Source organism: Protopterus annectens, chromosome 14.part0, assembly GCF_019279795.1.
Source record: "Protopterus annectens isolate FY-2018-M chromosome 14.part0, PAN1.0, whole genome shotgun sequence".
Classification (NCBI taxonomy): Eukaryota; Metazoa; Chordata; order Ceratodontiformes; family Protopteridae; genus Protopterus; species Protopterus annectens.
In genome coordinates this window covers 81,762,913-81,780,459 of record NC_056748.1, presented here as the reverse complement: position 1 = coordinate 81,780,459, position 17,547 = coordinate 81,762,913, and the positions used below count along the sequence as shown (strand labels likewise).

At 36.4% G+C, this 17,547-nt stretch overlaps 1 protein-coding gene across 32 annotated transcripts in view; it reads right to left on the bottom strand.

The window, feature by feature from the left end:
* The window catches only part of KCNMA1 (potassium calcium-activated channel subfamily M alpha 1), a 4,085,072-nt gene that overhangs the window by 1,363,447 nt on the left and 2,704,078 nt on the right, over nucleotides 1-17,547 (bottom strand). For 10 of the 32 annotated variants that reach the window (XM_044055807.1, XM_044055813.1, XM_044055818.1 and 7 more), the window contains one exon: nucleotides 11,957-12,033. In XM_044055807.1, coding sequence (XP_043911742.1) covers nucleotides 11,957-12,033 — 77 coding nt within the window. Of the gene's footprint in view, nucleotides 1-4,947; nucleotides 5,122-9,716; nucleotides 9,726-11,956; nucleotides 12,034-17,547 lie in introns of all 32 variants that reach the window. The other 22 variants (XM_044055788.1, XM_044055796.1, XM_044055785.1 and 19 more) reach the window with 3 other exon arrangements.

Below are 17,547 nucleotides of genomic sequence, written 5' to 3'. Positions count from 1 at the left end.
CAGCAAACGAGATCTGGGTAGCTAGCACTAGGCATCATGGGATAAGGGGAAGCCTTGAGCCAGTAAACAGCTCTCGAGCTATAGAAGATGGCCTAGTCAGAGCCGAGGGTGGGCTCTGATCCCAACAAGCAAGAAACGAAGGTGAGATAGACAACTTAACATTGAATTATCCAAATTGGTGTTGCTAGTGAAGTCATGGAGCCAATGGCCTTGCTGTCAGGACAAAGAGACATCAGGTTGTTTAGGCTTCCAAGCGATGATGAACTTTATTTTTAGAAATGATATGAGCAAAAAATACCAAACTCATTACTGCAGCTGATCAATCAAGTTTTGAGAATCTTCTACAGTGTATAACATATTTTAACTATGTACTTAGAAGTGTAGCTACTTTTTTAAAAACAGACAGAAAAGTATTAAATGTTAGTGGGGCCTGAGTCTGGAAAAGGTATTCTTAGCCACACGAGGTAGTTGCAGCTAAGTGTACCTTAAAGTAATAGACTGCAAGGTAGAATAATGAGATTAGAACTGATAACTATTTCATTTGGATATGAAAACAATGGCTGTAGAATGTTGAATTTGTTTATATTGTGTGATTCAATAAAAGTATTATTGAAACAAATAATAAAGTATAGTCTATCCATCAAAAGTGATTGACTGTAACCCTTAAAGCTTTGATTGCTGAGAATATGCAGCATGTGGTACAAAAAGCCAAGTGGAGGTCTATGCAATCATCAAAAGTAATCCTGTAAAAGTGAGTCTATGGCCAGCTGGCCCTGCAATTCAGCACTGGACATCATGATATTCAGTTCAAGTGCACAGTAATACAGACCATTTTGTTGTTGTAGCTGCCCTGTACAGCTACAATTACTGGCATCAGTGTGCAGCTATAAATAAATGTATCCTACCTAGTGAGCCATTGAGAAGCCTGTTATGTACTGCTCCCTTTTTGTTGTCATGCAATATTTGGTTGTGTAAGTATGTGATATAGAGTGACTTTTTGTGACTTAAGTAGCAGGCTAAATTGCTCAACAAATTCAAAACTTTCTTTGTAATTTGCTCAGTCTAGCTAACATACTACTAGACACTTGGAAAACACACTTTTCGATTGATCTGATTTTCACAGACATTCTATAAGCGGGTACAGAATTTTGCTTTGCTCCTCTTAAAATCAATTACCTTTGAGAAATGGTGGTGGGCTATTATCAAAAATAATATGAAAATTTAAATTACAGACTTGTTTTACCTCAGAAAAATGTGTGTTTTAAATCATATCTTCTTATCCTGTAAATTGTGTTCCTGATATGGGCCCTTTATTCCTGATCATTTCTGACTTTAATACTGAATCTGAATAAAAGAGAGCAATAAATAAGGATGAAGCTTACACCAAGTTCTTTTATGACATTGTGAGTCCCAGCCTTCATTTCAAAGTTGCAGCTGGTAACTCAATCATTTAAACCATATCAACCACACAGATCTCTTTTATACTCCATTAAATCAAAGCTTGCTGTAGCATACCCCTCCAATGGGCTATGCATTTACTTGGTATAATATGCTTTCCTTTGAACAACATACTACGATTATTGCCAACATTTCAATTAAATGTTTTTTTTTATTCGTTTGCTTAATTTGGCGAAAAGTGTCCTTATTAAAAAATGATCCTTATCTAAAGTGGTTGATGCTTCTAAAACAACACCACAAACACACACACGCACGTGAGTGCACAAAACTGGAAAATCAATATTAAATGCACTTTAATCTGCAATCTAAAAGTACCACATTCACCTAGAAATCTCTGCATTTTTTTCTAGCATACAAACATCAGAAATGACTGCAACAAAACAGAGCAGCAATACATTGTCTTACACTAAGCTTTTAGTGACATACCATAATATTGTGAGACAAATTAATGCAGCATGTAACAACTGTGTGTGGCATACTCTGTCCAGCATTCATTATCATACTACAACCATTTCTGACATAATGAAGCACTGCTTAAGATATTCTAAGCATCTGTAAATGGTGCATCTTCCTGTAATGCAATATAACCATCTGACACACTCTGCAGCACTATTTAAAACATACTAGGTCTGTGACACTACTGTGGCATGCTGTAATACACTACAACCATCTGACACACACTGCAGCACTGCTTAAAAATACTATGTCTGTGACACTACTGTGGCATTCTGTAATGCACTACAAACATCTGACACACACACACCCTGCAGCACTGCTTAACATATTATGTATGTGTCATTACTGGGGCATTCTGTAATACACTACAACAATCTGACACACACTGCAGCACTTCTTAAAACATACTATGCCTATGACACTACTGTGGCATTCTGTAATACACTACAACCATCTGACACACACTGCAGCACTGCTTATACTATGTCTGGGGCACTACTATGGGATTCTATAATGCACTATAACCATCTGATACACACTGCAGCACTGTTTAACATACTAAGTCTGGGACACTACAGTGGCATATTCTGTAATACACTACAACTGTCTGATATAAACTGCAGCACTGCTTAACATACTATGTCTGTGAAACTACTGTGGCATTCTGTAATACAATGCAACCATCTGACATACACTGCAGCACTGCTTAAGACATACCATGCCTGTGACACTACTTTGGCATTCTGTAATACACTACAACCATCACACAGACACACACACACACACACACACACACACACACACACACACACACACACACACACTGCAGCACTGCTTAACATACTATGTCTGTGACACTACTGTGGCATTCTGTAATAAACTACAACCATCTGAGACACACACTGCAGCACTGCTTAACATACTATGTCTGTGACACTACTGTGGCATTGTATAATACACTACAACCATCTGACACACTGCAGCACTGCTTAATATATACTATGTCTGTGACACTACTGTGGCATTCTGTAATACAGTATAACCATCTGACACACACTGCAGCACTGCTTAAAACATACCATGTCAGTGATACTACTGTGGCATTCTGTAATACGCTACAACCATCTGACATACACTGAAGCACTACTTAAACTGTGTCTTTGACACTCCTATGACATTCTGTAATACACTACAACCACCTGACACATACTGCAGCACTGCTTAAAACATACTATATCTGTAACACTAATGTGTTATTACGTAATGCACTACAACCATATGACACATACTGCAACACTGCTTAGCATACCATGTCTGTGACACTTTTTTGACATTCTTTAATACACTACAACCATCTGACACGTACTGCGACACTGCTTAAAATACTAGGTCTTTGACACTACTAATACACTATAACCATCTGGCACACATTGCTGCACTGCCTAAAACATACTATGTTTGTGACACTACTGCGCCATTCTGTAATAAACTATAACCATCTGACACATGCTGCAGCACTGCTTAACATACTATGTCTGTGACACTACTGTGGCATTCTCTAATACACTACAACTATCTGACACATACTGCAGCATTTTGTAACATACTGTAACTGTTTGCAATATACCACTGCATTCTGTAGTATATTTCAGCATTTTGCAATGAGCATAATGCTCTTAATTGTGAGGCACTTAAGTGAAGGCTGCTTGGTGTCAATTGACCAAATGGCACTTTGTCAAGTATATGAAACCCCTCATGCCTCCAATATAGGGGAAAACCCACTGCACCCCCTTCCTAATGCAATACAGTCAAAGGTTGCAAATAACAGGATTAAGTTATGTACCCTTCTCAATAGTGCTCAGTTTAACCATATAGTACTGGCAGAACAGTCTTCACTAAAGTGGTCACAAACCAAGTGAACAGAAACCTTCTGTAAAACACTACTTTTATTTTTATTAGACTCTGTAGCACCGTGCAATGTACTTCAGGCTTTTGTACCATACTGCAGTATCCTGCAATACTGTGAAGTCTAACAGTTTGACATACTGTAATACTCCGAGATGCATCATTCTGTAATATACTGTAGCTTTCAGTTATATATCACAATACTCTGTGACTACAGAACATAGCAACCATCCATAGATGTACAGCAGCTTTCTGTCACATACTCAAGCAATGTCTTCCTACATCATGGCTAGTAAGCTAGCACACTCTGTGGCTCTTCTTTTGTTGTTATTCACTAGTAAAAAATTTAGAACAAATTGCAGTGCTCATTAATTAATCAAAGTCTGCCTGCATCTCCTATTTGTACCCTCCTTTCTGACGCAGTCCTATACCACTGACACTGACATCATAGTCTATTATTTTATTCACAGCTGTGCTATTAAATGAAATATACTATGGCATGTTGTGCATATAAAGCTGTACTGCTAGTCAGAAGCAGCAAAACTGTCCTCTCCACAGGCATATAAAAATGTAAAATCATATATATTCATATCATCCCCAAAATTAAGAAAAGTAATGTCAGCTAGAGATATACTCTTTAAATATCAGTTACATGCTAACTCATTAAGTGATGACTAAGTCATGCAGTTAGAGATTTCCAGGCCTCCCAGGAAGTTCTGGTGATGTGAATGGTTCCATTTGACAGTTTCCTCCAAGAAAAAAACATTTATATTACTTTGAAAATATCGGAATGCTTATACCAGTATTTGCATGGATTACATCTTACATCACTTTTCACAGAGTTTCAGTCACAACACTTAAATTTAAGGTACTAGAATGCAAACCACCAAACGTTACCACAGCTCCGCCATGCCACTGTACACACACTCACATTTATAAAGCACACTGAGCAAATGAAGAAATTTTGCTTACTGACAAATAAAAAAATAAACAGCAAATAAACCAAATGTGGAAACATGAAGCATCAGCCAACTGATACGCACATAAACAATGATGTACAGCACAGGACAAGGATGATTCCACATGTATCACAAAACATGGAACAGCATGTGTTGGTGTTGAACTTACAGGCACGTAAACTGGTTGAGCAATCATTTACAGAGACAGAAGAAAGTGGGAAGGCTCTCTCAAGGGTGTCCATGTTACTATGTACACTGCCTGACATGCAAGGGCACTCACGCTCAGAGCGTCCGCAATCAAAACAACATGCCAGCCTCATTCGCTTGTAGATGGACATCTTGGCTAAATTCATGTTTTGGATGGAAGGAGAGGAAGAGTAGCAGGTTAATGGCAAGGTAAATATTGTAAACAAGGCAGTCGGAAGGCAACTATAAGGGATTCAAACAGGCCTTAGAGAAAGGTAACAGGCTTGACCCTGCACAAATGTAGGTGTACAGAATTTCCATTTTGGTTTTCACATTAACAGTTTAAGATATATACCAGTGCCAGCAGCTCATTCACTACCCTCTGCTTTCATAATATGGCTATTTCAGGTAAGTACCAGCAAATGGGTGCTCATTAAGCAAGATGGATGGTAAAAAATTATAGTCTTTAATTATTTCCAATTGCTTACTTTTGTGTAACTCTGCAAGTAGAAGGCCATATCAGATATGTTTTAAGAATCACGAAGTGCATTTTGTTAAGTACAAATGTTGTGTTACTGCAGAGTGTCAATAGTAATGCTTACAGAAGATGAACAAGCCATTGTTGTTCTGTTGTTGGATAAGTACTGCTGAATTCACTGCATGTAAAAGCACTTATTATAACTCTTAAACAAAAACATCACACTTCATTCAAAGGATTCATTCCCCCAAATAATTGTAGAACAATAGATACCCATACATGTTACATCAAGGTAAATCATGAAAACGTCCAAAAATCAAAGGCAAAAGTCAAACATTTCACCCAAACATGAGTTCAGAGTCTGTTTTGCTTATGTTAGTGTTGTGGTATACAGAGAATGAAACAGACCTCTGAGTCACATCAAGTTAGTGACAAAAATAATCAGCAGTTACTTCAGAACCCATAACACTGAAAATCTCCAGAGCTACAGTTCTGCCTTCTGGTTACTAAAAGCAGTCATACTAGTCCTTAATCCCAACCCCTCAAACTGCTGACTTTTCAAATTCCTGGGGGGGGGGGGGTCAAGCACTGCTCTAAGGCCCTTCTTTGGTGTTACTGTAGTCTAGTCAAGCAAGGATAACTATGGTTGTGAATAACAGGCACTGGAGGAGAGATGGATGAGTGCATTCAGCAATTATTTCATTTCTCATATCTCTTATCCCACTGGTTTCAGTTTGTTCTTAATTACATTCAGAATGTGTCATTGCATAATGATTAATAATAAATAGATAGATAAAACCAACATGCAAGACACGCCTGTTCAGTCCACAGCAAAGCATCCCTTAGTGCTTCATTTCAAGAAGTTACTTCACTACAGTTTGAAACAATGTGTATTAAGCAGCAATGCACAATTTTTTGCACTGTGATCAGTTATTCCTAAAAGCATTCACCATTTATTCTCATGCACCATATGGAAAGAATTTAAGCATACTCAAGTGACCTGCATAGCAAGTTTGGAAAAGATGGAAGTTATCTCATTTTTGCCAGGATTTTACATTTGTTACAATCAATGATGGATGGCTTAGATGTCATAAACAGTTACTGGAAACAATTTAGATTAGAACATTTTCATTCATATAATCATAATCCATCTGGTTTTGTCACCCAGATTTTGAATACATATGCATAATTAGTATATATATGTATTACTTTTTGGTTTAGTAAAAACATATTTTATACATGCTGCATAGAAAACAATGCCTAGCCATAAGTAGAAGAACTAAAGTTTGTACTTAAAAATACTGTAGTGAAATAATCCTTCTGACAGCTCAATAATGCTTTGCAGTTGGTTTTCAACAGTCCCTGTTTTACTTTTGATAAACATATAAACTATATGTGGCAAACAGTTATTAATCTTTTACAAAGTATACTTAAAAGTCTGGGAAAATATATATGCATACATGTTTTCTTACATTAAATCTAAGTAAACTAAGCCAAACCATTCAACATTCCCATTCACAGTGGAAAAAATGTTTATAATCGAGCTGTCAGGGACTGTTCCCTTGTTCTGATAAGACCATGCAGACTAATAAATGAAAAGTAAACTGCTTAACATGCAGAAAACAGGCTTTGATTATGAGAAGGAATATGAAGAAGAATGTGATGCATGAATCTGTACAATGAAAGCAATTGTTAAAAAAATAAATACATGTATGATATACATCATCAAAAAATGTCATGCTGCAAAAGTGGAAACATTATTTCTTTGTTACAGGTGTACATTCACACCAGACTGAAGATGGTCAAGAATGAAGTTAATTCAATGAGAAGGGAATGCAAACACAGGACAGAATGATTTGACATGATTCAACCATACACAGACTGACAGAAGTTTAAAAGTCATAAAAAACAAAAAACCTCTGTAAAAAAAAAAGTAATCAGCACAGTGGATGGGGGCTGATTGTGCTACTTTTCAACTGTCCTCCTAATTTTGTTGCTGTCATAATTAAGCCATCTTCAGTGGAGAGAAAGAATAGGAGGTGAAGGCTTCAGAAGTCCTAAATAAAATTCAAATAAAAGAAAAAGGCATCTTTTTATGAAAAAAAAGAAAAGAAAATTTTCACCCATGGCTGATGAAATATTGAATATTTCCCTCACTTTAAATGCATTATAACCATGGTACTTCCCAAACGGACTTTAAAAGCAAGTTCTGTAGTATTATTAGTTAGACAAATTATCTTTCCTCTGCCAGTTTCAGGTTTTCTTTAGCAGAGTACATTTTAAGGATCTTTGTTTTAGGTGTGGTGAAAGAAATAAGCCTGGTAGAGCACCAAGGTGGTAACCCATGGGTGGGAACAGTGTTAAAAGAGGTTACTCTTGTAGTGAGTAAAAAAGAGCCCAAGTACACCATCAAGAAATTCAATGGTATAAAACTGGCATTTCAGTTATTCATACACAGCAATCCAAAGCAATCATGAAAAGGTAATTTTAGAAAAAAAATTCATGGCATACAAGGCAAGAGTTGAAAAAGCGGGTGGCCAGATTGTTTTGATTGTGGTTGGATGATGCTGTTCTGGTAACCTAAGAATTTGAAGGCCTTCCCACAGAAGAATTTTTATTTCTGTTCTAGAAAATACAGCAGCAGCAAAAATTCATTCTGAGTCAGGGTTGAGTGAAGTAAGCAGTGCTGCAATTGTTATTGCAAAGCAGTAAACAAGTGGGCCTACAAACAAATGATTCTCAAAGCACTGTGATGATTATTAAAAAAGAACACAGGAGTGAAGGGTTAATGAAAACTTTTACATCTAAAAGGAATATAGCTTTTTTAATTTTTCATAATATGGCATGATTTACATATAAGAAAAAGCATCATGAATATACCCATAACAGTTTCAGAACAGCAGATGTGTTACAGAACAGTGAGACAGAAAGTGAATATGCATAACAGCATTTCTTCTCCAACTGTGACAATCACTTCTTATCTCAAATGTTCTCATCAGCATCTTTATTCCTGATAAAGTACAAAGAATGCAAAAATGCTGTTAATAGGTGAGTTTTTATGTGTATCCCTGATTCCTCTGTTCTCCTTTAAGAATTCAGCTGGCTACAGAATGAGGTGAAAAGTACATTTGGTTTAATTTAAGCATTTTCCACCAACAAACGCAACAAGTGTCATATAAACCAGTCTTAATCTACCAAAGTATAGTTGAAACTCCTATATTCTAGTTTAAAACAGATGGTGTCCTAGCATAAACTGACAGAACCAAACAAGAAGGCAAAAATATATCATTCCCTCCTCAAAATAAAGCAGCATTGCAATCATGTTTTGATAATATTTCTGTTTCATTTTTTTTTACTTTTAATGCCTTTAACACCTTATTATATTTCTTTCTAGAATACCCAGCTAATCTCACAAACCATGGAGCACTATATTCATGTCTCAATTTCTTTTTTAATGAAAAGGAAGAGATGACCAATGTTTTTGATCTGTACCTATTGCAGACCACAAATCTATGATTTAGAAAATGGAAAATGAAACTTTATGTGCAGGGATTTCGTAGTAAGGCTTTGGACTTGTATCCAGCCATATGCTGCTATATTCTGGCTACTGAATTTAGTCATGCTATCTAATGCATGCATACCCAACTTCACAGTGCTAAATCTGCCTGCTACATTGTTTTGGTTTAGAGTAGATTAGTAGAACACTTAGTTAAGCTCCTTATGAAATGACCTATGGACTACTGCATACTTTGTCAGGTATTGCTATGAATATTAAATAACAGTACTAGCTCTCAAAAAGTGTGATAATCTAATGACTTGTCTCTAATAATCATCACCACGGTGTGCCACACAGGCATTAACTATATGTTACTTTACTGCTATGCTGACATTTTAATAACTACTTTTGAAAGCAGTGTTTTAGAAAAAAAACATTTTGATATTTATTTTGTCTATTGCACCACTGCTTTAAAATCACTGTACAACATGTATACAATGTGTTCATTATAAAAAGGCAAAGCATGGATAACCTTGCAAAGGAAAATGGTGCTTTGCTAGCATAATATTTTATTGGGTCTATATATGTTTAAACATGATACCTTCAATGTGTACAGCTGCTGTATTTTCTTCAGATTTTCAATAATCTGTGGGTAGGATTAAAAGATGAAAGGTAGGGAATATGATGTAATTGCTACATGCAACATAAAAATAAACTCTGTATTGAAGGAAGACAGGTTGGAGCACACTCTGGGCTACAGGAACCCGTTTTTACTCACAATATATCACTAACAGTGTGCAGTTAATTTTTAGGGTGACGTGTTTCCAGGCAGCAAGAAAAAAATACAGCAAACAAACAACAATCAAAAAAATTTACAGTAAAAAAAAAAAAAATAAAATGCTACAACTTATTGTCCCACTTGTTCATATCAAGTCTTTGGAGGAGAGGGACATTTGCTGCATACCTGTAGCTGAAGCAGTTGAGGAAAAACACAACATAAGCATGACCAATAAGCGTCCATTGTGTGCGAAAAAAATGTGTAGGTTTTCCAAAAGAAGGACACTGAAATGCATTGTAATTCTGCAATAAATGCAGAACACTTGTCTCACATATATTAAAGAATATTACTATTCACATATAAGCAGGTCTTTACATTTTTCTTTTACAGTAACCATAAATGTATAAAAATGATGTGACTATTTCAGTAATCCGTGACCTTTGCAAACAGAGTGAGTTCACTGGCCTCTGCTAATTTAATAATGTTGGCCTTAACAGGCATGGACAAGTGGCTATGTAGGTCAGTTTCATTCCAGGTCACACTGACAATTGCAGGCTTTATGTACACTGATGGTGACTTAAAAGGTACATGCATTATTTTAAAATGTATGGGCTTCTAGTGTCTAGGTTAACATCAATTAATTAGTAGCAAATGTTTTTTACTATTTACTGAACCTTGATAATAAATTGTATTTTAATGGCATGTGCTGTATAGTGATAAATTTCAATATCAGAACACTGGCGTCATTTATATACTTCCAAATTTAAAAAACATAGGACAACTAGTTATGAGACAAATCAGAGCACACATCTGTCATATTTAAACTTACAATATTTATTTGAAATTCCTATAATAATATAACATTATAGTATGTTATATGACAGGATTAATGCCATCGCCTGTTAACCGATGACATATAATTCAGTGTCATTTATACAAGAAATGTATACTATCCATGTAATTAATATATAGTATAATTCCATGTTGTAAAATTTGACATCTCATCCACTGTTCCTTTTTTTTTCAATTTTTTTCATTATAATTGAATATACTCAATTATTTCAATCAAAAGCCCTGACACTACAATTATAAATAATGCATGCATATAAAAATGCTGCATAAGATTTAATTTAGTTTAGCATTTAAACATCTTGGGCCTGCTCATGTTTTCCACTGAGGTAGCTGAGTTACTTAAATAATTAAAAGCAATCTGAAAATCCAGTGTGATATTTCCTTGTCATTATTTTTCCAACTGACTTGTGCAATTACTTCTGCACTTTTTCAGATGAAGGCCATTTGTTTGTGACAGCCTCTTTCTTCAGCCCTGCTAATCACATTATTTTCAGTTCTTTATTTGCTCACGTATCATGAAAATACATGAAGGCCTCATACTGTTGGAACAGTCCATTGTGCCAGTTAAAACCAGTTTGCAAAAGTGGTTAAATCAATGTGCTTGTAACTATATACTTCTTATTTTTCCATCATCATTATTCTTGGTCTACAGAAAGATGACGTAATTCAGATACTATATAATGAATTATTATTTGCTGTATGAAATTAATTACAGATTTACTTCATGAGAACAGCAAATTATATGCCTGAAAGCATTTGAAAATGCCTGCATTCAACTAGGAGTATGAGAATACCACTTATATTGTTATGTTTGTATCTATACATCTACAGATGCGTATTGATGTAATCATCTGTGTGTGTACGTGTGTGTTTGTGTGTGTATACATATATGCACACATGTATTCACATACAAATAGAAGTTCACAAGCATTTTGTGATGCATGCACGTGTGTGTGTGTGTGTGTGTGTGTGTGTGTGTGTGTGTGTGTGTGTGTGTGTATTTATGTAAATATATCTGTATATTCAATTATGATGAAAAATACATATATATTTTATAAAAATACATATATGTAAACGTCATATACCACTATAGAAATATGTAAAGAGTATACACAGAAGTCTATATGTGCTGTGTTTTTAGATATACTGTGCTTTGTATTTTATAATTAAATGTGATAATGAGATATTTAAATGCCATCACAATGTAATTTAAGTGAAAAGAACTGTAAGAAAAAGGAAATAAATCACGTTAGGTTATATCTTAATGTATTGATATTCCATGCTACACTTTAACACTATAAGTCTTAATCAAAATATGAGGGCCAGTAAATTATTAACACCCCTACAACACATAGTTAGCATTCTAGAAAAATAACACTGTTACTTACGTCGTTTGCAGCCACACTTTTTGATCCTTTTTGGATCAGTGATATCATCATGACAGGCCTTGCAGTAGAAAAATGCCCTGTAGAAACACAATATGTGGAGAACAGACATGTTTCTTAAGTCATATTAGCATAAGTAATAGTCTCACATCTGTTTAATCAAATTAATGAAACTTCCAACTTTAATATGTATTTGCTATTTTAAAAGTGTTAATCTCTTAAGGATTGGAATAAATCATGTACCTGCTATTCAAAATGTAAACTTTAGATAGCACAAATCTTTTGTGTTTGTATAGTCTATAACCACATATAATATAGTCTAGCTGATTTACATTAGTACAAAACTCAAACTAATATCATAAATGATAATAGTGCATTAAAAACTGTTTCAGGGAAGTTAGGGGAACAAAACTGATATAACTTAATATCAACAGCTTGATATAGTTTTTGCATGGGCACATGGAAGCTGTCAGAAATAGATTTAAAAATAATTACAATATAGAAATAATACAATTTTGCTGTTTCACTGCAATTTCCTTATCAATCACAATGCAAAGCAGCTAAAATACAAAACCTAACATTGGGAGGATGGGTGGAATGTTTATGCTAATACAAGTATTTCAATGGGTCCAAATGTATCCCAGGCAAGAAATAATATTAAACAATGGTTATGGTCACAGATTCTTAGTGCTAAGCCACCAAAGTCTTTCTTCATGAGCACATTATATAAATAATCACTGCCTGATCAGATGTGAAACAGGATATACTCATGACTGTCACAATTCACCCACAAGGGTGAAGACCCTGATGTGGTAAATTTTGCGAGACGTGGGATCAACTTGCCTCACCCATAGTAAGGTAATTACTGGCATTACATACCAGAGGCATTGATAGATAGATATACATGGATTTATTTAACCTTTACCAAATAGCACTAATGCCACAGTGGTGCAGCGGTTAGGGTTGTCGCCTCACAGCAAGAGGTTCTCTCGTTCGATTCTTGGCTGGAGCGCCTTCTGTGTGGAGTATGCGTGTCCTCCCCATGGTCGAGTGGTGTATAAAGACATGCAGGTAGGTGCATGCGTGAATGGGTGTCCCTTCTTTGAATGCTGGGTGTTAGGCTGGCAACTCAGAACCGTAAAAATCTAATGCCAATCATTAGCGGACCGGAGTTCCGCTGTGGCGACCCCTAACCGGGAAAAGCCGAAAGACAAGACAGACATATAAAATACAGGCTTGTGTTTTTAAATGTAGGAAAACATTGTGAAATGTGGAACTGCAAAATATGTGACAACACTGTACTCTACTGGCCCAGTGAAGCATGCTGTATCCTTTCATGTTAGAATTCAGCCCGAGGGCGGCTGGATGAAGATTTCATGCCCATTGTTTTTGGCTAAAGTTTATGACTAGAATTTAGATATGGAAGGTGCTTTTATTGCTTTAGTTTCTGTTAGCATATACATGTGAAATGTCTAGTATCATTGTAAGTTTCTGAGGAGGTGTTAGATTGCTAAATAATGCAGTTTGTGGCCTGAGAACTCAGACCAGGTGTTAAGATGATGCAATATGAATACTGGGAAAACCTGTGTCAATAATTGTGTAACTTTGGGAGGGCCTTGGAGAAATGTTTGTTAGTAATATTTAAATTCTATTTCTCACAAGAGACCTAGAGCAATTTGATCTTGGACATCTAACTTACCAGTACTGCTTATGCTCTTTATGTATGTAAGTAGGATTGTAGCACTGTGTTTTCTCTTAAGATTAGCTAAAGATTAGAAAGTTAGATTAAGTATTTTTCTGTGTAATCAGATCTTTCCTACGATATTATTTTAAGTTTCTGTGTGATCTGTGAACTCTTACATATCTCTGTGGTGTAGTAGATTGTCTTGTGTTTTAATTATTTATTATTAAATATTTTCAAAACCTTCTACCTGTGGCTGCTTTATGCAGAAATGAAGTATGCTTTAGAGTACATTATATATTTATAGAGTTTACTGTCTAAACCCTTCCAATAAGCCTTAGACTGTATAGTCACATTACCATTGGATATTAATATTGCACAGTAATAATTGGACACCCTTTTAAGGGCCTTTTAGTAGCTGATATTATTAACTGGGTGGTGGCAGTAATTACTACCATATAGTCTGGGTAAAGGGGCACAGTTGGAGAATCTGTGTCAGCCTTTCCCAGGAGTGTCTGTGAAGTTGTATAAATACTCATCTCAAAGTGTGTGTGTGTTGTGTCAGCTACTTGGGCAGGGACACAAAGCGCTGGTTGGACAGAGAGCGTACTACAGGTTCAAGCTTGCCCAGTTAGGCTGGGACCTGGACTCTATAGCTGTGCCAGTGGGGCATCTTATTGGGGACCTGGTGAGCAAGGGAGCAATCAGCCCCAGATTGACTGTGATCTCTGTGTGCACTTAAGGGAAATTGTACTTTACTGTGTGTATTAGTTATCCTTTCCTCTCCTAGGAGATGACCTCCCTGGTGTTAGTGGTGAGGACTGATGCTCCTTGATTGCTGTGCCAGGGCACGGTCGTCACAATTGGTTTATGTCAGAAGATCGAGATTGGGAAATGTATCCTTTTCCCCACTGTAATGGGAGTGTGGGGACACAGTGGGGCTTGTCCCCCTGCAAAAAGATAGATATTTGTTGTTTTATTTCATTCTGGTTTTCAGAAAGTCAAACATATGGTCTTGACCATATGAAGTTCAACTTTACAAAAACTCAATATTTTATTTTATTTTATTTTTTATTTTACATTTGTTAACCGGGAAATTCCGACTGGACCAGGTCCATTTTCAGCGGAGGCCCGGGGAGAAAAGCTCCAACATCAAGTTATACAAATACAGTACATCCAGCATAATACACAAAACAGGTTACATCATGTATGCTGAGCATAGTAATATAACAAGAATTAATAAAAACACTCCAGGTAAAAGATATAGAACATGGGTAAAAAGACAATGTCAGTCATACTTTGGTAAGAAAAGAAAATATATCAAGTAAGATTCTACAGTTAAAAGTACCCTTTCAGATGACCAAGCCTACAGGGGATCAGATCTCCAGCATGTGATCAGAGAGGAATTTGAGGAGTTAATAGTAGTATGGGTAGGGTTATGTGATACAAGGGCATAACCATGTACTAAGAAGGTGCGATTTGAGGGAGTTTTTGAAAATGGATGTGGAGGGGGCAGTGGACACAGATAGGGGAAGAGAGTTCCAATTTCTGGCAACGGTGTGGGAGTAGAGCGCTTTCCCTGCATTATTGTTAGCCTTGGTGATGGAGAGGAGAGATTTTTCACTGGATCTTAGGTATCGGTTTGTAGTATAGATAGTAAGTAGGTTGGATAATGAGGGTTTTTTCAGGATATTTGAGAATATTGTAGGCTGTGCCCAGCTGGTGATAGTTAAGTAGCTGTGGTAGCTCAAGCCATTTTAGTTCTTTTAGTGCAGCACAGTGATGGGTTCTATAGGTTGAGTTAGTAGCAAACTTGGCTATTTTATTGTAGCATGATTCTAGTTTGTCTATGTCACATTGTCTAATTTGGGTAAAGATTGGTGCTGCATTATAATAGAGTTGAGAGGAGGTGGCTTTGTGCAAGAGTGACTCTTGCTTTTGTGAGAGAAAGGACTTATGCCTGTATAGGAGCCTAGTTTTTTGTGTACTAGTTTTATGGTATGTGAGATGTGAACATCAAAGTGGAGATTATTGTCTATTTCAATGCCCAGAAGTTTGGTGTGGTTAGAAGGGAGATGGTGGTGCCGTCATTAGAGGTTATGGTAAAGGAGAGGGTTTTTGATCTATTAGGGGTAAATAGTAGCAGTTTTGTCTTTTTGGGATTTAGAATTAGTTGGATCCTAGATATCCATTTTCTACTGAGATAAAGGTATCTTGAGTGAGTGTAATGTAGGGTGGTGGGAGATGAGGCGGAGCAGATCAGAGTTGAATCATCTGCATATTGTATGAGTGTGGCATGTTGTGTAGAGCATTTGAGGTTATTTGTGAAAATAGAGAACAACAGCGGGCCCAGTATAGAGCCCTGTGGGACACCTATGGTGGCTGGAAGTTGTGTAGACAGAGTTCCTTTCCACTGGACTGATTGTTGCCTGTCAGACAAGTAGCTTCTGAACCAGGCCATAGTAGAGGAGGTGAAGGATAATGATGTTAGTGAGTATAGTAGAATGGAGTGGGAGACCATATCAAATGCTTTTGAGAGGTCTAGGAAAATGGCTGATACATATTTGTTATCATTCCTGTGAAGGTTTATATAATTAGTGAAAGATAATATTCTGACATAAACCCCTATATATACGTATGTGTGTGCGTGCGTGTGTGTGTGTGTGTGTGTGTGTGTGTGTGTGTGTGTGTGTGTGTGTGTGTGTGTGTGTGAATATATACATATATATATATACATATATATATATATATATATATATATATATATATATATATATATATATATATATACAGACATCTATCTATACATATTTATATACATTTTTATTTTGATAGTAAACCTAGATATATTTATATATATATATATATGCGCACGCGCGCACACACACACACACACACACACACACACACACACACATACACACACACACACACACACACACACATCTATTTTGTTTTAGCGATGTTTCAGAATGTCCAACCTCACATGGTTGAGACAGTATGATTTATGTTCTGAAAATTCAAAAACATGTTAGAGATAGTATACATAGTTAGCAGGTAGTATGCGGGAGCAGCCCCTCCACACTGCAGATAGATGGGGGTGTGTCCCTGTAAAAAAAAAGAAGTTTTATATTCACCATAAAGTTCCATATGTGTTTTCCATTTTCATTCTTACTCAACATATGGGTTTGTATCCGATCCTCGTATCCGACTCTGCCACTGTTTCACAGCTCATGGATGCTACAAGCTCTCAAGCTACTCCCTTACCTACAATACAGCAGTCACTCTCACTCTCCAGATCTTGTTTACAACTTCTCATTGTATGACAGAATAAATTTATAGGTTTAAGATGGAAAGTTACTATCTGGACCTCAAATAGAAAGAACTTTGGTTCCTCTAATGTTCTTCCATTCATCCAAAAGTCCTCAAGAGAAAATGGGGTGGGGGGCTTGAGGGAGCAGGACTGAACATTGAAAATGGACAACACAGATGGAATGTTATGGTGAGTACATAACTTCTTTATATGATGTTGTCAATTTTCATTCATTCTCAACATGTGGGACAGAGTCCCAAGCTACCAGAATCCCAGGTGGACTCTATGGAAGGATATTCCTGAGTACTGTAGAGCTGAAGGCTGCTCTTTCCAATGAGACCAGATCCAATTTGTAATGAGTAATAAAAGTATGAGGATTGGCCCAAGTTGCAGCCACACAAACATCGTCCATGGATTTCCTGGATAAAAAGGCTGATGAAGTTGCCATGGACCTGGTTGAAAGGGTTATTAAAGGTTTTGACAAAGCCAGACCAAACTTTTTATAAACAAAAGAAATGCAATCTGTCACCCATTTTGATAAAGTCAGTCTTGAAACTTGCTGACACAATCTAGATTCTGAAAAAGATAAAAATAATTGAT